General features: G+C 37.1%; 1 protein-coding gene across 3 annotated transcripts in view; it reads left to right on the top strand.

Annotated features, from left to right (window-relative positions):
* Positions 1 to 24,350, top strand: part of SCAPER (S-phase cyclin A associated protein in the ER) — a 514,984-nt gene that overhangs the window by 432,945 nt on the left and 57,689 nt on the right. For all 3 annotated transcript variants that reach the window (XM_039238174.1, XM_039238172.1, XM_039238173.1), the window contains one exon: positions 5,106 to 5,338. In XM_039238174.1, coding sequence (XP_039094105.1) covers positions 5,106 to 5,338 — 233 coding nt within the window. The remainder of the gene's footprint in view (positions 1 to 5,105; positions 5,339 to 24,350) is intronic.

Raw genomic sequence — 24,350 nt, 5'->3', positions numbered from 1 at the left:
AGGCTCTCTTTTGCACTGCTGGTGGGAATGCAAACTAGTACACCACTTTAGAAAACAGTATGGAGATTCCTCAAAAAATTCAAAATAGAACTACCTTACAACCCAGCAATTGCACTATTAGATATTTATCCAAGGGATACAGGTGTGCGGTTTCAAAGGGATACATGCACCCCAATGTTTATAGCAGCACTATCAACAGCAGCCAAAGTATGGAAAGAGCTCAAATGTCCATCGATGGATGACTGGATAAAGAAGATGTGGTATATATATACAATAGGGTATTACTCGGCAATCAAAAAGAATGAAATCTTACCATTTGCAACTACATGGATAGAACAAGAGGGTATCATGCTAAGCGAAATTAGTCAGAGAAAGACAAATATCATATGACTTCACTCATATGAGGACATTAAGATACAAAACAGATGAACATAAGGGAAGGAAAGCAAAAATAATACAAAAACAGGGAGGGGCACAAAAACACAAGAGACTTGTAAATATGGAGAACAAACAGAGGGTTACAGGAGGGGTTGTGGGAGGGAGGGATGGGCTAAATGGGTTAGGGGCATTAAGGAATCTACTCTTAAAATCATTGTTGCACTATATGCTAACTAACTTGGATGTAAATTTTTAAAAATTTTTAATAACAATAAAATAAACTGTGGCCAATTTGAAAATACAAGTTACATTTCCTCTTCCTGGGGAGCCCCACTAATAGTGGATAGCTATAGGCCTGAACCATCAAAAACAGAATAGGAAGAAAAGGAAAGCAAATATGTTTTAATCTGGAAAGGAGATATTTAAAAGACAATTGCCTAAAAGCTAAAAGCTAAATTAATGGAAGAAAAATGCCAGAAGAAAATTTGTGCCACAGAACCCCAGAGGTTTCAAGAATTAGAGTCACCAAGTATCTCAGAAAATGAGGGTACAAGAGGGGCTGGAAAGAAGGTAATTGGTTGAAAGTCTAAATGAGAGGCAGTTTAGATGTCCTAGATTTCTTCTGCCATATGTATAGCCAAGAGACACTCCCTTCAACGATGGCAGAAACAAGAGTTTGAACCTAAGTTTCTACAAGTATGGGGGCACCGTATACATCCACAAAAAGTCCTACAAAAACAAAATGATTAAGTGAAAATCTCTTCCTTAAATACTGAGATACTCGGTCTCCTTCTGTGAATCTCTGCAAAAATGGGCAGGCCATGTTATATACTCCAGGCTTGGAAGATAACAGGATTTCATTCTTCTAAAACTAACTCTCCCAGGAGAACAGACCTATAGATACTAATAGTTGGGATTCCGAGTGGAAAAGCTGGGTCTCTGATTAGTCATCTAAATTGAAGCCCTTTACACAGAGTGTGTATCCATCTTGTGATTGGATCAAGATTGTGACAAATTATCTATTCATCAGTCTTGAGTATGAACAGAAAGTCCCACATTACCACATATTTATGGAAAGCTCACAATCTAAAGAGAAAGAACTCACAGGAAACAGAGACCATGTAGGAAACAAAAGAAAATCTTAAAAAACAATAACTTCACAGAGATGAGAAATATTGTATCCAAGAAACAAAAAAATACTATGAAAACAAAACATACAGGGAGCCAAAAATAGCTCCTGAAAATTAGAAATACCATAGATGAAATGAAAAACTCAGTAGAAGGACTGGAAAATAAAGTTAAGGAAATCACCTAAGAAGTAGGACAAAATGCAAAGAGATGAAAAGCCGAAGAGAAAACAAAATATAAGAAAACTACAGGCTCAGTTCAGGACCAGAGTCCACCAGGGAAAGTGAATGGGAGGAAATTAGCAAGGAAATAATGCAAGATATTTCCCCATAAGTGAAACACAGGGTTTTCAGATTGAAAAAAGTACTGAGTTTTTGTACACACACACACACAAGAAGGAAGAAGAAGGAGGAGAAACTATACCAAGACACAGGAAATCAGGGATAAGAAGTTCCTAAAAGTTTCTAAAGGAGACAAAACAGGCCATTTACAAATCATTAGGAATTTGATCAGATCTCTTAACAACAGTGCTTGGAGTAGGAAATAATGGAGCGATCTTTCAAAACTCTGAAGGAAAAGTAGTTGTAACCAAGAATACTCCATTCAGCCAAACTATCATTCAAGTATAAAGATGAAATAAAGATATAGAGAGAGACTCACTGGTCTCAAAATTTTTCTTTCCATCCACCCTTTCGTAGGAAGTTGCTGGAATATATTCCTCAACAAAATGAGAGAATGGGAAGAAGAAGACATGGAATCCAAGAAATAAGGGAATCTAACCCAGGAAGTGGTGGAAGGAATTCTTAAGATGAAGATGAAGGGCAATCTCAAGAGGAGAGTTGTATCACAGGCCTACAGAGCAAACAGTCCAGATTAGTGTAGGGAGGTGGGAGGTTTCAGGGGGAATGTCTCCACTGGGGGAGAGAAAAAGAATCAACAATTCCTTCTGTGTCTGAACTTGAGAGGAAATTCCACTTTAACCAGAAAGGTTGACAATGAATTAATGACAGACAAATAGGAAATTCAGCATATGAAAAAGTTACCTGAGACCAAAAATTTGTCTAAGAAAGTAAATGTATTTTCATATGCTAAATAGCCTAACCATGAATGATATTTGTATAGCCATAGTGGAAGAGACAATATCATACAGTCAATAGTACTGTGGACCAAATGTCCTACCTCTTTCCAAGTACATTTGGATGACATTTCTTGGCTCCCTTGTGGTTGAGTTGGACTGTACGATTAGTTCTAGCCAATAAGGTGTGAGTAAAAATAGGAAGTGTCACTTTCAGATAATGTATTTAATATTGATGCAAGACCTTGCAGAGATCTTTTTTCTTCTCTGCCACTGTGACCTGTAGTGCTCTGTACTGTGATATACTAGGGCCACTGTTAAAATTAAAAATACAGTCCCAATATCACACTAACCACATTTCTAGTGCTCAATAGCTAGATGTGACTAGTGCATATATAACAGTGTAGACTGAAACACTTCCATCACCTTAGAAAGTTCTCTTGGTTATTGTTGCTATAAATAGTACACACTTTGTCACTCCAAAGTAAGGACAACAAAGACGCAGAACAAAGCCCCAGCTGGCCTGAGATGGACATGTCATTTGAATGAAAAAGAAAACTTTATTGTTTGAAGCCACTGAAATTTTTGATGAGTGTTTCACTGCAGCATAACCCAGCTTATCCTGACTTACATAGAAATCTTAGGTTCAAACTCCATTCTTCACATACCACTTTCTGCATTAGGACAGGCCAGGTTATACTAGTCACAATCTAAAGATTTTGTGACTGTTTTATAACTACTATAGAGTTTCAAAGAGAGCTTTCATCAGTTAATTGGAGCACACACTGCAGAAAGATTCTACTATAATTACTTGGGCTTAGGAATGGCTATGTGGTCAGAGAGAACTTATGGTCAGCCGTCTTAAACAGGCTATTCTCAGAAAAGTGACTTTCACAGCATGTCTAAATTAACAACAACAAAAAGGAATGAAAGGAATGTTAGCTTGTGTTTATAAAGATCCTCTTTTTTTAATCCAAGTTATCATTTATCATCATTTATTCCTCTATCTTTGAATAGAACTCATGCAGGTGAAGAGTGAGGATAAGCAAAAGCTGATTGTTACTAAGTAAGTGCATTTGAAGTGTAATAGCTTGCCAGGTGTTTTTCTACTCATCATCTTATTTGAACTTTATAGTAGCCCTAGTGGGTAGGCAGATAGAGAAACCAAGTCTCAGAAATATAAAATTGTTACTCTGAGTCATGTAATCTGCTAGAAGAAAGACCTGGATCTTGACTACAGTACCATCTGATTCCATCCATACCTCCTTTCTTCCCACCCTTAGCTTATTGTCTCTTCCCCTTTCTTGGTAGTAAAGCTTTTAGGAGGCAACCCTTCCTCTCCATGGGAAAAGAGCCCTTACAGACCAAGGGCACAGAGCTCCCAGCCTGATAATTCTATATCCAGCCATTGTACTTCTTTTTTTTTAATGTCTATTTACTTCTTTATTTTGAGAGAGAGAAAGAGCAGGGAGGCGAGAGCGAGAGAGAGAGAGAGAGAGAGAGACTCCCAAGCAAGCCCCATGCTGTCAGTGCACATCCCAACGGAGGGCTCAATCTCACAAACCGTGAGATCATGACCTGAGCTGAAATCAAGAGTTGGACACTTAACCAACTGAGCTACCCAGGCACCCCTAGCCATTGTACTTCTTAAGTCATCCTTCTCTGTGAAAACTGATGTTCATACACAGTAGTATTTACTCATGGTAATAGTAGGAAGAGTAAGCAATTGTTGTAACAGACAGCACTTCTATGGGGCTTACCTGTGTGCCAGACATTGTTCTAAGAATTTACACATGTTGATTTACTGCTACAATTATGATTATCCTCATTTCACAATTGAGGAAATAGAGACACAGAAAGGTTAAGGAACTTGTGTAAGACCATGTAGCTGCAGAGTCAGAAACCAAGCCCAGGGTCTGACTCCTAGTCCCAACTTTTCACCATGTTACTTCCTATAAACTATATACAAGGATAGCTGAATATGACCCTATGTATATCGGCAAAAACTGTTTTGCCATTCTGTAATAAGAAACACAAATTTAATTTTAATAGAGGAATTCAGATTTGATATTTTTAGACGTCTCTTTAACAAGAAAACAATGTTGTCAGTTTACCAATTGGTTCATTTTCTTGGCTCATACAAATTTTCAATATAACATAACCAGTTGAATAAATATTATTTGTTGAGCATTTACTGTATGCCTCGGTGTGAACTAAGCATATTATGTGGATTAGCTCATTTAATTCTCACTAGAATCCTATGATATAGGCATTGTCGTCCCTCTTTTCTAAATGAGAATATATTGAAGCTTTGAAATAGCATTGTGTCCAAGGTCGCTCAACTAGCAAGGACAAAGCTGAGACTTGAACTCAGCAATCTAACGTCAGAACCAGCACTTGAACATTTATCTAGCCACTTATACAATTTCAAAATTATTTATGATTCCAGAAATATTCCAAATTATCTCTGCCTACTTCTGGTGGTTTTCCTGAAATATAATTACTGTATTTTTTTTCCATCTAGGTTTATGTTCCAGATGAAAATAATGCTATTTTGGGAAGAAATACAAATAAGCAAGTTTTTGAAGGTTTGACAACTGGACTTCTCAAAGTCAGTGCTGTGGTTTTTAGCTGCCTGATTGCCAATCGACCAGATGGAAACAGCCGGCCAGCCACACCAAAAATATCGACACAGGAAATGAAAAACAAACCCTCACAAGGTGATACTTTTAACAGTCGAGTTCAGGACCTCATCAGGTAAAATTGCTAGACTTCTTCAAACTTTCGTCTTTAAAAAAAAAGTTACATTAAAATAATTTTAAATCTCATGTGATGGCATTGGTTCTCATGATACCATCCATAAATTCTTAGCAATAAATACACCACATTTTGTACCACAGAAAAGGAAAGTCCTGTTAATGAACAGCAATACAGTTAGAGCTCAGCTGTCATTCTTGATACTTAGATATTTGATATTAGAATATGTAGTGTCCAAGCTTTTATAACTTTCTTGCTATCAACTATTCCTAAATCAAGAATTTCTGAGAATTCTCCTGTTTGAGGTCATCTCTTGTTCTAAATTTGGTTCAGACTTAAAACATTAATAGCTACCACTTATGGAGCACTCATTACGTGTAAGGTATTATAACGCAGTAGAGGCTTTGCAGCCCTGGAAGTGTAGGATTCCTAATTCAGACTTTATAGGTGGGGAAAGTGCTCAGAGAAGTTAAGTGCTTTGCCCAAGTTTATTTAATAGATAAACTTTAAAGTAAGTAGGAGATTTGAGATTGGAACTCAGGTCTTGCTGGACTCCCAAACCTGTGTGCTTTCCACTACACAAAGGTAGCAGTTTCTGACACCTCTTCAAGGTCAACCCTGCTAAAGTCACCTTGTCTCCAGGGAAATTTACTCCTGTTTTGACATCTGAACTCTTTTTTCCTCATGCATCTTGAATCAAGTAGGACATCTAATTTCCCAGTAGGGTTCCATTTGGTGTTAATTACTTACCTGCCGCACCTATCAGCAACTTTTCTGTGATCAGCACTGATCTCTGGTTTCCAAAATCCATGCAATTTGTTGCTCTGAAGCTTATGGTGAGTAATAGCAGAAAAGAGAATGCCTTCTTCATTTGTCTCAAAACAGTTCTTAAATTTCCTCTGGTTTCTTGTGTGCTTTCTTGGGAATGGTTGTTTCACTCAGCATCTTTCTTACCCTTGATTATTTTGTTCACATATCCCTTCCATCTGCTTGCCCTCTTTCCCAAGCGTATTTATTTCTAGAAAGTACTAGGTCCTTTGGGTCCACAACCATTTATCTTACAGCACTTGACTTTTACCCTCCTTGGCCTTTCTCTCATTTGCTTCATCCCATTCAATTTCCCCATTTCCTTTGGTCACTGTAGAACCTCGCTCTCTCTGCTAATAAATGCCATTCTGTCCCAGCATTCTCCCGTGGGCTACCATGTGATACAGCAACCTGCATTCTCATCCAGGCAACATAAGCCACAGCCTCACCCAGCCAAGCGCTTCAATGTAGTTCTAATGGGCTTTCCAGGAGAAAGAACACACATTTTCACATATATTATTATAGTTACCAGATCCCCCATAAAGGAGGAAAGTATTAGGGGAAGAAATAACAGTGGTAATCTGCCAAACCAAATAACTCAGGTAACTTAAAAAGGGTGATTGAAAATTACAGCCTTTCAGAACAAAACTCTGCCACTGTTACTCTGACTTGAACCACTTCTGGTGAAGGTTGTTTTCTTATATATGATGCATTGTTAGTTGGCTTGATGATGACTTTGTATAGAACCACAGACTGTATTTCAGATCAGATGCAAACAGAACATGTCTAATTATCTCCGTGCTTGTTTTCTCACGTTCTCAGATATAAACTGACAAGAAATCTCACTCCATTCCCTGCTGTTACCTGGGAATTTTTTGTCAGCTTACATCTGTAGAGATGTAAAGCTGGGCAGAAACTTCCAACACAGTCTTTGGTGCTGTTCTCTAGCCTGTACTCCAGAAGTAGAGCTGGAGCCAAGCACACCACCCTGACATGTCCCTTCCTTCTCATCTGGTGTAAAAGAGGCAGGAGGATATGTAACAGAGACGGTAATAACAATAGTATTTACTCTCATTCATTTACATGGTTCCGTCAAGTGTCAAGATCTAAGAGATTCTCAAATCTTTATCAGCTCATACTATGGTCTGCTGTAGCACTATGTGCTAGATACCGTGCAAGGTCCTAGGATACAAAAAAAAACAAACAAAAAGACCTTTAACAGAATATCCAAATATTATCATTTTGGCTATCAAACATCAGAACTTTTTTCTGTAAAATAAAAATATTGGTAATTGCAGTGTGTAGCACAGTTCTGAGAAAGCAATACTGTTTGCAGAATAGAAGCAGACTGCAATTTGAAAAGATACGGATTTGAAATTTGCTCAGGAAATGGACCAACCTTAAATCTCCACAATTCTATTTTTTCCAGCTTTCCTGAGATACAGTTGGCATATAACATTGTATGAGTTAAAGGTATACAATATGATGATTTGATACATGTGTGTGTATATGTGTGTGTGTGTGTGTGTGTGTGTGTGTGTGTGTGTAAAATGATTACCACAGTAAGGTTAGTTAATACCTCCATCACCTCACATGATTGCCTTTTTTGTTATGTGTGGTGAAACATTTAAAAGCAATTCTCCTAGCAACTTCCAAGTGTATAATACAGTATTGTTAACTATAGTCACCAGGCTGTACATTACATCCCCAGATTTAGTCATCTTATAAAAGGAAGTTTGTACCTTTTGACCAACATCTCATTTTCCCTAGTGCCTAGGCCTTAGTAACCACCATTCATTCTACTCTCTATTTCTAAAAGTCTGGCATTTTTAGGTTCTACTTGTATGTAAATGAGATCATATGTCTTTTACTGTCTGACTTATTTTACTTAGCATAATGTCTTCAGAGTCCATCAGTATTATTGCAAATGGCAAGATTTCCTTCTTTTTGGGGGAGGTGATAATATTCCATTACACACACACACACACACACACACACACACACACATCATATTTTCTTTATTCATTCATCCATTATAGTCATTTAGAGTTGTTTCAATGTGTTGGCTATCATGATTAGTGCTACAGTGAACATGAGAGTACAGGTATCTCTTTGAGATAGTGACTCATTTCTCGCAGATGTATACACAGAAGTGGAATTGTTGGATCATATGGTAGTTCTGTCTTTAATTTTTTGAGGAATCTTCTTACTGTTTTCCACAGTGGCTATCCAAATTTACATTCCCACCAAAAGTGTACAAGGGTTCACTTTTCTTGACATCCTTGCCAAAATTATCTCCTTTTTGATAACTGCTGTTCTAACAAGTTTTTTTAATTTTTTTAATGTTTTATTTATTTCTGAGCGAGAGAGAGACAGAGAGACAGAGTGAGCAGGGGAGGGTCAGAGAGAGACGGAGGTACAGAATCCGAAACAGGCTCCAGACTCTGAGCTGGCTGTCAGCACAGAGCCCGACGCGGGGCTTGAACCCATGAACCGTGAGATCATGACCTGAGCCGAAGTCGGACACTTAATTTACTGAGCCACCCAGGCACCCCTGTTCTAACAAGTTTTATGTGGATCTCATTATGGTTTTTATTTGTACTTTCCCTGATAATTTGTGGTGTTCTTTTCCTATACCTGTTGGCCATCTGTATGTTCTTTGCAAAAATGTTTATTTGGGTCCTTTGCCCACTTTTTAATAAGATTATTTGTGTTTATACTATTGAGTGGTAAGAGTTCTTTATATATTTTGGATATTAAGCCCTTATCTGATATATAAATAGCAAATGTTTTCTCCCTTTCAACAGCCTGCCTTTTCATTTTGTCGATTGTTTCCTTTGCTGTGCAGAGGCTTCTAAGTTTGATGTAGTCCCACTTGTTCATTTTTGCTTCTGTTGCTTATCATATGCAGAAAAATATTTGCCAAGTCCAACGTGAAGGAGTTTTTCCCTGTATTTTCTTCTAGGAGTTTTATGGTTGGAGGTCTTATACTTAAGTCTTTAATCCATCTCAAGTTCATTTTTGTGAGTGGTGTAAGATAGGGGTCCAATTTCATTCCTCTGCATGTAGTTATGCAGTTGTCCCAGCACCATTGTTTAAAGAGACTGTCCTTTCCCCAGTGACTGTTCTTGGCTCCCTTGTGAAACATTTGTGGACTGTACAGGAATGGGTTTATTTCTGTTTTCTCAGTTCTTTTCCATTGGCCTATGTGTCTGTTTTTATGCCAACACCATACTGTTTTGGTTATGATAGCTTTGTAATTAGTTTGAAATCAGGAAGTGTAATGCCTCCAGCTTTGTTCTTCTTTTACAAGGCTGATTTGGCTCTTTGAAGCCTTTTACTAAAACACAGTTCTTTTAATCATATCCAAGTAGAAATTTACATCTATCTCTTAAAACAGGGAAATCGGACTGTACAACCAGAAGTCAAATAGATGAGTCCAAGTCACTGATACCGGTCTTTTGGAATCAAAAGTTATGAAATGAAAGGCATCTATTCAATAAGTTATAAACCTGTACTTTAGCACCTTCCTAGCCAACAAACCCTAGCCTCATACCAAAAGGTAGCATAGGCACATCAGGCTGCACAAGTTCAAAACTGAACGCGTAATCTTTCCACTCAGAGGAACTCCTTTTCCTGTGTTGTCTGTCCTTATCAGTGGCACCGATATCCCATTCAGTTATATAAGCCAGCAATCTGAGCACTGTCAAAGACTTCTCACAGAGACTCTTTTACCAAACCAATATCCACGTAAGTCTTTAGTACTTATTGAATCTGCCTTGTCACTATCTCTCAGACTTATGACTTTTGCTCTATTGCTATGTCTTTAAGTGTTTAGGTTCTCTTGCAATAGCAAATTTGTCGATTTGCTATTGCTTGGCTCTCTGTTTCTCTCTCTTTTCTCCTCTTCAAAAAATTTATTTTTCCTAATTATAAAAGTAATGTGTGCTCAGTGAGAAAAACAACTTAGAAAACACAGAAGAGAACAATGGGTACTTTTGTAAACACACAAAAATTACCTTTAATCCCTCCACCCAAAGATAATGACTGAGTTGCTTTTGATGTGTACATACATGTGGTGGTTTTATAAAAAATATTGTTGTACTTCTACATATTGTTTTATCATGTTTGTTTATTTTTCTAAATCAATAGGAATTCGCAAATTACCTTTTACTGGCTTTCCAATTACATGTTTATGTAGCAGTGATTTGTGTCAAGTAACCTATTGTTATTCATGTAGGTTTATTCTAGTTTTTTACTACATATACCACTGTGAGGAACATCTTTATACACTCATTTTCCCCTGCAATTGATTGTTTTTTTAAAATAAATGTTGAGAAGTAGAATTTCTGGGTCAAAGAATATGAAGTAAGGGTTTTTGTCCATATTGCCAAATTGACCTACACAAAGATTAACTATGAATATGTCCTTGTAACCCTCAGTCTACATAATATATCATTATTCTTTTGAGTCTTAGATTAAAAGGTGAAAATATTTCATTTTTATATTAGTGACATTGAACATTTTTAAATGTTTACTGGCCATTTCTATTTTTTGTGAGTTGCCTGTTCTTTTACTCTGCTCATTTTTCTATTGGTGATGTTGACTCTTTTTAATTGTAAAAGCTCTTCTTATATTAAGAACACTGGGCACATGCACGTGTGAAGAATCAGCAAAAGGGCACCATCCGAAAACCAAAGAGAGATTCCTCAGAGGAGTTCAGCCTTGTTGGTACCTTGATCTTGGACTATAAGCCTCCAGAACTTTGTTGAGATATGGATAGAATGCACTAAAATATTACTTACCATCATGTACTATGAAGTGCAAGTACAGTGCTGCAGATGATGCTTCTGCTTATTTGGAGCAGTGTTGATTTCTTGTGGTAGGTCTCTGTTTACAAGATCTTACTTCTTTACTATGGAACTGACTGTGTTATTGCATAGATGGCAACTATGTTCCTACCAACTTCAGTCTCCCCCACCAAGAAGGCCAACTAACACTGATCCACAGATAAAGACACCACTGTGAAAATCCAAGAAATTGGGAGTAGGTGAGGCTTAAGAGCCCTCTCTAGACTTCAGATCACAAGAATGACTGTATTTGAAGGGTAAAAGGAAAAGCTAACACTCCGACCAATCACCTCTCCTCCAGACTGGCCACTGAGAGAGTCTTGGTAAGCTTGTAGTTTCTCCAATGTGAAAAGAAGACCCAAACCAGATGTCCAGCTCTCCCAGTGTTGTGGGACACTTCCCAGGAAGCCCAGTTGGGTTTTGCCTCATGAGGATCACTGGGGGAATCTGCAGGGCTCAACCAGTGAGAATCAACTAGAAAGGGAGAAGGAGGGGTAGGACTGACAGCAGTCAGCACGCAAATCTTGGTGAACTGCATTCCAGTTTGCAGTGATACCTGAGCAGAGATTCCCAGATAGCATTTCTGCCCATTCATAGAGCTAAACTGATAGACCCATCTGGGCAAAGAACTTAACTGGCAGTTAAAGTTCTTAACTGCATGATTTGATTCCTCAGTTACCAGGCCATACTGACTATAGAGCCTGTTCTACAGCCCCACCAGGGCAAAGAAGCAAATTGAATCCCTGCCCAACTGCTCAGTTTCAACCAGACAGAGAACCCAGGCAGCCACAAAGCCCATCCCACAGCCCTGCTCAGGCAGGTAGCCAAGCCAGTAGTCCTATCTAACTGTCAATCATAGCTTCTGGCCCACACATCACCAGGAAACCTGAATAGTGACCCTGGGAAGCCTCAAAGCATAGCGTACATCCCTAGCCAACTATAAGATAGAGCTGGGAGCCCCTCCCAACCAGAAACCCAGCTGGCAAACTTGCCCAACATCAGAGGCCAGCCAGTAGCCTACCTGAAGTCCAGCCTACAGCCCCACCCAACATTAAGACACAGCCTTTAAAAATATGGAAAGAAAAAAACGTCAACCGAGAATGCTATAACTGACAGTGCTGTCCTTCAGAAATAAAGGAGAAATAAAGATTTTCCCTAATAGACAAAAGCTAAAGAAGTTAACCTCCACTAGACCTGCCTATAAGAAATGCTAAAGGGCATTATTCAAGCTGAAATAAAACGAGTATAATAGCAAAAGCACATGGATGTGTAATGGTCACTGGTAATTGTAAATATATAGTCAGAAGCTGAATGTCTGATACTGTAATGTTAGCGCATAATTCACTTACAACTCTAGTTAAAAGTTAAAAATGAAATATATTTAATATATTAAATATAGTAATCATAACTACAGTCATTTGTTATTTGATACACACTATAAATAATATAAATTATAATATCAACACCAAAAATGTGAGCAGGAGAGAAGTAAAAACATAAAGTTTCTATATGCTTTTAAAGGAAAACCTGTAGTAGATACACAAAGAATTATTATAAAGGAGTCAAATCATACCACCACAGAGTTATCAGTTCACAAAGGAAGAGAGCAAGAAGCAAGGAACAAGTACAAAACAGTCAGAAAACAAAATGGCAATAGTAAATCCTTACTTATTAATAATTACTTTAAGTGTAGGTGAATTAAATTCTCTAATTAAAAGACAGAGCAGCTGAATGGATTAACAAAACAAGATGCAACAATATGCTGCTATAAGAGACTCATTTTAACATTAAGGACATACACAGACAGAGTAAAGGGATGGAAATAGATATTTCAAGGAAATGGTAACTAAGAGAAAGTAGCGGTAGGTATATTTATGTCAGACAAAATAAATTTTAATCTAAAAATAGTCAAAAGAGACAAAGGTCATTATGATAAAAGGGTAGTCTACTAAGAAGATAAAACAGTGGTAAATATTTATGTACCCAATTCTAGAGCACCTAAATATATAAAACAAATACTAACAGAACTAAAAGAAATAATATAATAGTTATTGACTTTAATACCCTACTCCCAATAATAGATCTTCCAGACAGAGAATCAGTAAGGAAACTGCAGATTTAAACATAGCTATAGGCCAAAAGAACCTAATAGACATATATGGAACATTCCATCCAAGAGCAGCAGAATACATGTTTTTCTCAAATGCACATGGAACAAGCATTTGACTAGAGCATTTGGTTCATTTACAAGAATATGTAATTATTTTTCAAGTATCTTTTCCTCCCACAATTGTATGAAACTAGAAAACAATAACAGGAAGAAATTTTAAAAAGTAGATATACATTGAAATTAAAGAGCACAGTCCTGAACAATCAATAGATAAAAGAAGAAATCTTTAAAAATATGTTTGAAACAAATGAAAATGGAAACACAACTTGCCAAGTCTTATGGGATACAGCAAAAGCAGTTCTAAAATGGAATTTTATACAATAAATGCATATATCAAGAAACAACAATGATCTCAAATAAACCTAATTTTAAGGAACTAGAAAAAGGAAGAAAATAATAAAAATTAGAACAGATATAAATTAAAAAATAGAAGAAGAAAACAATAGAAAAGATTAACAAAACCTTTAAATGGGAGAAACCTTTAGATAGACTATCCAAGAAAAAAGAGTGGGAGCACTTGGGTGGCTCAGTTGGTTGAGCATCTGACTCTTGATTTCAGCTCAGGTGATGATCTCACTGTTTGTGGGATTGATCCCTGCATCAGGCTCTGCCCTGACAGTTGGAACCTGCTTGGAATTCCCTCTCTTTGCCCCTCCCCTGCTCATGCTCTCTCTGTCTCGCTCTCACTCTCTGTATCTCTCTCTGTCTCTCTCTCTCTCAAAATAAATAAAAACATTAAAAAGAGAGAGATCGCAAATAAATAAAATTATAAATAAAAGAGAAGCCATTATACCAAATACCACAGAAATACAAAGTATCATAAGTGACTCTTATGGACAATTATATGCCAACAAGTTGGACAACTTAGAAGAAATGGATGAAACTCCTAGCAACATACAACTCTTAAGATCATATATCATAAAGAAATAGACAATCTGAACAGACTAACAGTGAGTAAGGTGACTGAATTAATAATCAAAAACCTCACAGCAGAGAAAAGTTCATGACCAGATGATGAATACTACCAAATACTTAAAGAAGAAGGCAACACTGCCAAACTCATTTTACAATACCAGCATTACCCAGACACCAAGGACAGAGAAAGGCACTAAAAGAAAACTATAGGCCAATATCCCTGATTAATATAGATAGAAAAATTCTCAACAAAATACCAAATTCAACAGCACATTAAAAGTCTCATACACCTGGGGCGCCTGGGTGGCTTAGTCGGTTAAGTGTCCGACTTTCGCTTAGGTCATGATCTCGCGGTTCGTGGGTTCGAGCCCCGCATCGGGCTCTGCTGACTGCCAGCTCAGAGCCTGGAGCCTGTTTCAGTCTGTGACTCCCTCTCTCTCTGACCCTCCCCTGCTCATGCTGTCTCTCTCTCCTAGAAATAAAAATATTTTAAAAAATAAATAAATAAATAAATAAAAGTCTCATACACCTAACAAAGTTATCAACATCTATGTCCCAACTGATCACAGTTTTCAGTAACTGATAACACTTTTCTGTAGTGCCTTAGATCTTACTCTAATTGGTAAGAAACCAAATGTTGCAGGTATATCTAACTCCCCATCTTCATCCCCTTCATCTTACTCCCTCTCAGGAAGTAAATCACTATGCATGTTTTTTTCTTAATTGTGTGTGTGTGTGTGATTTTATATATATATATGTATATGATTATATGTATATATGCATAATCATATATGTGTATAATTGTATATAAACATTGTATATAAAAATATGTATGTGACAACATATAGATGGGTCTTGTTTTTTATCCATTCCAATACCCTATGTCTTTTGACTAGAGCATTTGGTTCATTTAAATTTAGAGTGATTATTGAAAAATATGAAATTAGTGCCATTATCCCTCCTACACTGTTGGTGGGAATGTAAACTGGTACAGCCCCTCTGGAAAACAGTGTGGAGGTTCCTCAGGAAACTAACAATAGAACTCCCCTATGACCCAGCAATAGCACTGCTAGGAATTTACCCAAGGGATACAGAAATGCTGAGGCATAGGAGCACATGTATCCCAATGTTTATAGCAGCACTCTCCACAATAGCTAAAACATGGAAAGAGCCCAAGTGTCCATCAACAGATGAATGGATCAAGAAGATGTGGTTTATCTGTACCATGGAATACTGCATGGCAATGAGAAACAATGAAATCTGGCCATGTGTAGCAACATGGATGGACCTTGAGGGCGTTATGCTGAGCGAAATAAGTCAGGCAGAGAAGGACAAATATCATATGTTTGCACGTATAGGAGGATTAGGAGGAACTTGACGGAGGAACAAGGGGGAGAAGAAGGGCGGAAATGGTGGGGGAAAGGGAGAGAGGCAAACCATGAGAGATTCTTGAATGCTGACAAAAACTGAGGACTGATGGATGTGGGTGAGAGGGGGAGATGGGCATGGAGGAGGACACTTGTGGGGATGAGCACTGGGTGTTATGTGGAAACTAATTTGACAATAAACTATTTGTAAAAAAAAAAAAAAAAAGAAAGAAATTAGTGCCATTATGTGGCCTGTAGAGTTTGTGTTTTTGGTGATATTCTCTGGTCCTTTCTAGTGTTTGTTCCTTTTGGTGTTTTGTTTTGTTTTGTTTTGTTTTGTTTCTTCTCCACTCAAAGAGTCCCCCTTAAAATTTCTTGCAGGGCTGGTTTAGTGGTCACAAACTCCTTTAGTTTTTGTTTGTCTGGGAAACTCAATCTCTCCTTCTATTTTGAATGACAGCGTGGCTGGATAAAGAATTCTGTGCTGCATATTTTTCCAATTTAGCACATTGAATATATCCTGTTGCTCCTTTCTGGCCTGCTGAGTTCCTGTGGACAGATATGCTGTGAACCTGATCTGTCTTGCTTTGTAGATTAAAGACATTTTTTGTCCCTTGGAGCTTTCATAATTCCTTCCTTGTCTGTGTATTTTGTGAATATGCCTTGTTGATGGTCGATTTTGTTGAATCTAATGGGAGTTCTGTGTGCTTAATGGATTTTGATGTCTGTGTTCTTCCCCAGATTAGGAAAGTTTTCAGCTGTAATTTACTCACAAAAATCTTTTGCCCCTCTTTTCTCTCTCTTCATCTTCTGAGACTTAAAGACATCTATAGATTGAAAGTAAGGGAATGGAGATCCATCTATCGTGCAAACGGATGTCAAAAGAAAACCAGAGTAGCCATACTTATATCAGACAAACTAGATTTTAAAACAAAGACTGTAAGAGATGAAGAAAGGCGTTTATCACAAGGGATCTATTCACCAGGAAGACCTAACCATTGTAAATATTTATGCCCCCAACTTGGAACTCCCAAATATGTAAATCAGTTAATCACAAATATAAAGAACTTCATTGATACTAATACCATAATAGTAAGAGACTTTAACACCCCACTTACAGCAATGGACAGATCATCTAACTAGAAAATCAACAAGGAAATAATGGTTTTGAATAACACACTGGACCAGATGGAATTATGAAATATATTCAGAACATTTCACCCTAAAGCAGCAGAATACACATTCTTCTCAAGTGCACATGGAACATTCTCCAGAATTGATCATATATTGGGTCAAAAATCATCCCTCAACAAGTACAAAAAGATCGAGATCATACCTTACATATTTTCTGACCACAGTGATATGAAATTCAAAATCAACCAGAAGAAAAAATTTGGAAAGACCATGAATACTTGGAGATTAAAGAACATCCCACTAAAGAATGAGTGGGTTAGCCAAGAAATTAAAGAGGAAATTAAAAAGTACACGGAAGCCAATGAAAATGAAAACACAACAGTCCAAAACCTCTGGGATCCAGCAAAGGTGGTCATAAGAGGGAAGTATATAGCAATCCAGGACTTTCTAAAGAAGGAACAATTGTCTCAAATACAGAACCTAACCTTACACCTAACGGAGCTGGAAAAAGAACAGCAAATAAAGCCCAAACCAGCATAAGACAGAAATAATAAAGATTAGAACAGAAATTAATGATATCACAATAAACAAAACAAAAAACAGATCAGCGAAACCAGGACCTGGTTCTTTGAAAGAATTAACAAAATTGATAAATCCCTAGCCAGACTGATCAAAAAGAAAAGGGAAAGGACCCAAATAAAATCACAGGTGAAAGAGGAGAGATCACAACCAACACCACAGAAATACAAATAATAAGAAGATAATATTAATGAGCAATTATATATATATATATATATATATATATATATATACATGCCAACAAATTGGGAAATCTGGAAGAAATGGACAAATTCTTAGAAACATAAACTACTAAAACTGGAACAGGAAAAAATAGAAAATTTGAACAGACACATAACCACTAAAGAAACTGAATCAGTAGTCAAAAATCTCCCAACAAATAAGAGTCCAGGGCCAGATGGCTTTCCAGAGGAATTCTACCAAACATTTAAAGAAAAGTTAATTCCTATTCTTTTGAAGCTATTCCAAAAAGTAGAAATGTAAGGAAAACTTCGAAATTCATTCTAGGAGCCCAGCATTATTACCTTGATTCCAAAACCAGACAAAGACCCCACTAAAAAGGAAAACTACAGACCAATTTCCCTGATGAACATGGATGCAAAAATTCTCAACAGATACTAGCAAAACGAATCCAACAATACATTAAAAGAATTTTTCACCACGACCAAGTAGGATTTATTCCTGGTCCACAGGGCTAGTTCAATATCCACAAATCAATCAATGTAATACATCACATTAATAAAAGAAAAGATAAGAACCATGTGAGCCTCTCAGTAGATACAGAAAATGGATTTGACAAAATACAGTATCATTTCTTGGTATAAACCATGAAATTAGAAATAAATGGAACATACCTCAAGATCATAAAGGCTACATATGAAAAGACCCACAGCTGATATCATCCTCAATAGAGAAAAATGGAGAGCTTTCTCCCTAAGGTCAGGAACACGATAGGGATATCCACTCTCACCACTGTTGTTCAACATAGTGTTGGAAGTCCTACCCTCAGCAGTCAGACAACAAAAAATAAAGCATCCAGATTGGCAAGGAGGAAGTCAAACTATCACTCTGCATGGACAACATGATCCTCTACATGGAAAACCCAAAAGGCTCCACCAAAGAACTGTTAGAACGGATCGATGAATTCAGCAAAGTCACAGGATATCAATGTACAGGGGCTCCTGGTTGACTCACCCTGTTCAAAGCAGCTTACTTCAGCTCAAGTAATGATCTCCTGGTTCTTGAGTTCAAGCCCCATGCTGGGCTCTGTGGTGATAGCTCAGAGCCTGGAGCCTGCTTGTATTCTGTGTCTCCCTCTCTCTCTCTGCCCCTCTGCCCCTCCTCTTCTCTCTCTCTCTCTCTCTCTCAAATATAAATAAACATTAAAAAATTTAATCATTGTACAGAAATTGATTGCAATTCTACCAATAATGAAGCAGCAGACAGAGAAATCAAGGATTGATCCCCTTCACAATTATACTGAAAGCCATAAAATATAGAGGAATAAATCTAACCAAAGAGGTAAAAGATCTGTACACTGAAAACCATAGAAAGCTTATGAAAGAAATTGAAGAAAACATGAAACAGAAAAACATCCCATGCTCATGGATTGTGAGAACAAATATTGTTAAAATGTCGATACTACCAAAAGCAGTCTACACATTCAATGCAATCCCTATCAAAATAATATCAATATTCTTCACAGAGCTACAACAAACCATTCTAAAATGTGTATGGAACCAGAAAAGACCCAGAATAGCCAAAGTAATGTTGAAAAAGAAACATTTTAATTTTAAAAAAGAAACAATTCTGGAGGCATCACAGTTCTAGACTTCAAGCTGTATTTCTAAGCTGGAATCATTAAGACAGTATGGTACTGGCACAAAACAGACACATAGATCAATGAAACAGAATAGAGAACCCAGAAATGGACCTACAACTGTATAGCCAACTCATCTTTGACAAAGCAGGAAAGAATATCCAATGGAAAAAAGACAGTCTTTTCAGCAAATGGTGTTGGAAAACCTGGACAGCAACATGCAGCAGAATGAACCTGGACCACTTTCTTACACCATACACAAAAATAAACTCAAAATGGATGAAAGACCTAAATTTAAGGCAGGAAACCAACAAAATTCTAGAGAAGAAAATAGGCAGCAACTTCTTTGGCCTTGGCCACAGCAACTTCTTGCTAGACATGTCTCAAGAGGCAAGAGAAACCAAAGCAACAATAAACCATTGGGACCTCTACAAGATGAAAAGCTTCTGCACAGTGAAGGAAACAATCGACAAAAAGGCAACCAACAGAATGGGAGAAGATATTTGAAAATGACATATCAGATAAAGGGCTAGTATTCAAAATCTATAAAGAACATATCAAACTCAAGATCCAAAAGACAAGTAATCCAGTGAAGAAAATGGGCAAAAGACATGAATAGACACTTCTCCAAACAAGACATCCAGATGTCTCACAGATACATGAAAAGATGCTCAACATCACTCATCATCAGGGAATAACAAATCAAAACCACAATGAGATACCACCTCATTGGTATCTGTCAGAATGGCTAAAATTAACAACTTAGGCAACAACAGATGTTGGTGAGAATGTGGAGAATGGGGAACCCTTTTGCACTGCTGGTGGGAATGCAAACTGGTACAGCCACTCTGGAAAGCAGTATGGAGGTTCCTCAAAAAATTAAAAATAGAACTACCCTATGACCCAGCAATTGCACTAATAGGTATGATACAAAAATGCTGGTTCAAAGGGCCACATGCTCCCCTGTGTTTATAGCAGCATTGTCAACAATAGACAAATTATAGAAAGAGCCTAAATGTTCATTGTCTGACAAATGGATATAGATGTGGTAAATATATATACAATGGAATATATTACTCAGCAATTAAAAAGAATGAAATCTTGCCATTTGCAACAATATGGATGGAGCTAGAATAAAACTAGTGTTTTATGCTAAGCAAAATAAGTCAGAGAAAGACAAATGTCATATGATTTGATTCATATGTGGAATTTAAGAAACAAAACAGATGAACATAGGGGAAGGGAAGCAAAAATAAGATAAAACCAGAGAGGGAGGCAGACTGTAAGAGACTCTTAAATACAGAGAACTGAGGGTTGCTGGAGGGGTGTTGGGTGGGGGAATGGGCTAAATGGGTGATGGGCATTAAGGATGGCACTTGATGGGATGAGCACTGGGTGTTATATGTAAGTGATGAATCACTAAATTCTATGTCTGAAACCATTATTACACTACATGTTAACTGACTTAGATTTAAATAAAATTTTAAAAAGAAGATTGTAAAATAATAAAATGTATGTGTATGTTTATATAAATATATATTTTATGTTTACATACATTTTTAGAGATCAAATAGATATCCATAAACTACATTATCCACTTTCTTTTTTGTGTGTGTATTTAAAATTTACCTAAATGCCATCATGCTATTTTGTCCATTTCTGTTTTCACCTAAAATGTTGTTGAGATTCATTTATGTTGATTATAGATCTGATTAATTCATTTTAACTACTCTACAGATTCTTTTAAATGGATAAATTCAGTTTGCTTATCTTTTTTCCACCTGAAGGCAATAATTTCTACTTTTCACTGTTTCAAGCAATGATAGAGTGAACATCCTTGTAGAATTTTTTTTTTTTTTTTTTTTTTTTTGCACCTGTGTGGGAGTTTCTTGAGTTTACGTGCCCACAGTAGGAATTTATGAATGCTATGGATAAATGCATGTTCACTTCACCAGGTAATGCCAAATTGTTCTCCAAAGTTAATTATACAACTTTTACTTCCATCAGCAAAGGGCAGGAGTCCCATTTCCTCATGTCCTTATCAGTGTTTTGTATGAACACACTTATTAATTGTTGTCAATCAAATATGTGTGAAATGGGATTTTGTGTCATCTTCATTTATGTTGTGTTTATCACTAGTGAAGTTGAACATTGTTTATCAGCATTTGTTTCAATCAGAATTCATTTGTAGGAAACAAACCATTGAGCCTGTTTTAAGCAGAATTTTTTTTAAGCAGAAAAGAATTTAATACATGTAATTACAAAATTGTTGCAAGGACTGAAAGAGTAGTTTCTAGACTAGATCTCTGGGAATGACTCCTGGAAGAACACCGCAAAACTGAAGAGCTCCTACATCTGTCAAAATCAAGAGCTGCTATATCAAAATTATAGATTGTGCTGAACCATTGGTATTGCTCCTTCCAGGAGCTTACTGCTTTAGCCTACCCCAGGGTTCAGGAACCTCCCACTGTCACAGATGTTGCCTCTGAAACACATTATGTCAGCTATATCTCTACCCATCAAAAATGTATGACCCAAACTCTGTCTCTCAACCTCCAGAATACTGGTAATTGCATTTAAAGATTTGAAGACCTCCAAATTTCCCTGACCCGTTGAACCAAAACTGGGCCTTCCTGCTAAACTATCGTAATATTTTGAACATACCTCTTATAGAAGTTATTAGATATCAGTCTTTACCTTAAGAGGTCCTTGAGGTTAGCATCAGTGCCATGCTTATAAATACCTGAATGGATGAATGCATGACTACGAATAGTTATCCCCACATGTCTTGCATCATTTATGGGATGGATTGGTGACATTCAATTAGACAATGTTGGAAGATTTCAGGAGAAGAGTTGGTGAGTTTTTTGTTTGAATATATCCATGTATGAGTGTCTTGAGACCCCCGAGAGGAAATATCCAGAAACTAGAACTTCTGGAAAGAAGTTTAGAAAAGAAGTATCCCTAGAGATAGAGAATTAGGAGTTATTAACATATTGAGGATAGTTGAAATCATAGAATTTCATGAGTTTACTAAAACTAGTTCAGAAATAGAACCCCTTTGGGCAATATTTCAATTGGGGTGAGAATTGGCAGCTGGACCAGTGTGGACAAAGTAGAGGCAATAGATAAATTTATATATATAAATCTTGATATAGAGAGGGAGGTAAATCAATTGATCAATGATGGATACCTCTGTATCTCTTTCAGCTTATAAATTCCAGTGGCAAAAAGCTGCAGAGGGACTCATTTTAAATCTCAAATGGTAAAATAAATGGAAGGGCCCATTTGCTGGAACATTCACAACAGCATGTTTCCTAGGATGCACATTCCAAGAAGTCCAGGAGGTTTTCTACATTAAAGCTTTTCATTTTATATATGGTTAACAGTCTCAACATAATTTCAGCCTAACAGTTGCACTGTATAAGATACATTGCTGCTGATCCCATCATCCATTAGAAGATTCCACATTCTTCCCTCAAAACTGTAAAGTTGGCAAAATTAATTTTTCTGTCCTGACCTTTTAGAGCCATTTAGTTTCAGCATCTTCTTAGGCAACTGTCTAAAGATTACCAGAGCAGTGATTCAGGACCCAGGCAGTTTAGTTAGACTCATTAGTAGACACCGTAGTTGGCCCCCGGTAACCGAAGGAGACCATACTCAAAAGGGACCACCTGCTCAACAGTGTTCATTATGGTTTGCCTTGGTTTTTCTGTGTTTCTTCATTTATTCTGGAATGAAAATTCTTTCCTCCTTTATGAGTATTTCAAGGGGCGCCTGGGTGGCTCAGTCAGTTGATGTCCACCTTCAGCTCAGGTCACGATCTCACCATTCGTGGGTTCGAGCCCCACATCGGGCTCTGTGCTGACAGCTGAGAGCCTGGAGTCTGCTTTAGATTCTGTGTCTCCCTCTCTCTCTGCCCCTCCTCTGCTCATGCTGTGTCTGTCTCTCAAAAATAAATAAATGTTAAAAAAAAAATTTTTAAAGACCAGTACAGGAAATCCATTTAAGTCATTTTCATCTTGAAACCGGATGGTTTTGAAGTTTTGTGTGGTCATTACTAGTCTTGAATGGTCTCAGAAAATATTTTCCATTCTTGTTTTAAAAACTCACATTCAGGAACCTGGGTGGCTCAGTCGGTTGACATCCCACACTTAATTTCAGCTCAGGTCATGATCCCAGGATTGCTTGGGATTCTCTGTCTCTCTCCTTATGCCCCTCTCCCCTGCATGCTTGGTCTCTCTCTCTCTCTCTCTCGTAAAAAAAAAAAAATTAAACTCATATCTCAGTAAAGAACCCAAAAAATCCCACATAGGAATGTATTTAGTGGAAAGGACACTCTAACCAGAAGTCAGAAGACCTTAGGTACTCCATATCTCCTGATGGAGCTAGTGCTTCACTCTCCCTAAACCTCAGTTTCCTCATCTATCAAATGGGAATTGTAATACCAACCCCCACACAGTGAATATGGTTTTCTCTTACCCTGCAAATAAGACTGTAAATTAATTCAAGGGTTTTTTTTTTAGTGTAATCAGGCTCTACGTATCAAAAACTCTAAAAATCTGCATACTCTATAATTCTGCTTCTAGAAAGGAACTTGAAATCTGGCAAGGATTTGTGCACAAAATGTTCATCACAACATGGTCTATAATGATGAATACTGAAAACCACCAGAAACTCCAAAAATATTCCACTGGAAGAAAATTACTCACCCATTTAAAAAATGTTGTTTATGTATGCAGTCAGTCTTCTAGAATCTAGATCATTTTACAGGAACTACATAGTTTTTAAAAATAAATGACACCACAGGGATATTATCAGCAAAATTTAGATTGTAGGAAACTATAAAATCGACCACCAGGTTTTATCAACAAATAAATTTGCAAAGGAAGAAAAAAGAGATGGAGGGATAACATACAGATTAAGAACAGACTTAGAAAGATATAGTAATCAATTTATGTGTGGTTCATATTTGGAACCTAATTGTTAAAAATTATTAAAAATGTTAAGACATTTATAATACTTTTGGAAATTTGGATACTAATTACTTGATGATACTAAGAAATTACTGTTATTTCTCAGATGTAATGATGTGGTTTTTTTCAAGTTCTCATTTTTTAGAGATACAAACATTTATGAATGAAGTTATATAGGTGTGGATAAGTAGGATTGGCCTTGGTTGATGGTTATTAGGACTGGATGATACACTAGGGTTTGTTATCCTCATCTGTCTTTTTTTGGTTTATCTTGAATGCCGAGAACAACTGCAGGCTGATGGGAGTGGGGGGAGGGGGAGGGGGGTAGGCATGGAGGAGGGCATTTGTGGGGATGAGCACTGGGTGTTATATGGAAACCAACTTGACAATAAACT

This window comes from Hyaena hyaena, unplaced genomic scaffold (assembly GCF_003009895.1).
Source record: "Hyaena hyaena isolate Hyena2069 unplaced genomic scaffold, ASM300989v1 scaffold_137, whole genome shotgun sequence".
Lineage (NCBI taxonomy): Eukaryota > Metazoa > Chordata > Mammalia > Carnivora > Hyaenidae > Hyaena > Hyaena hyaena.
This window is presented reverse-complemented; position numbering and strand designations above follow the sequence as displayed.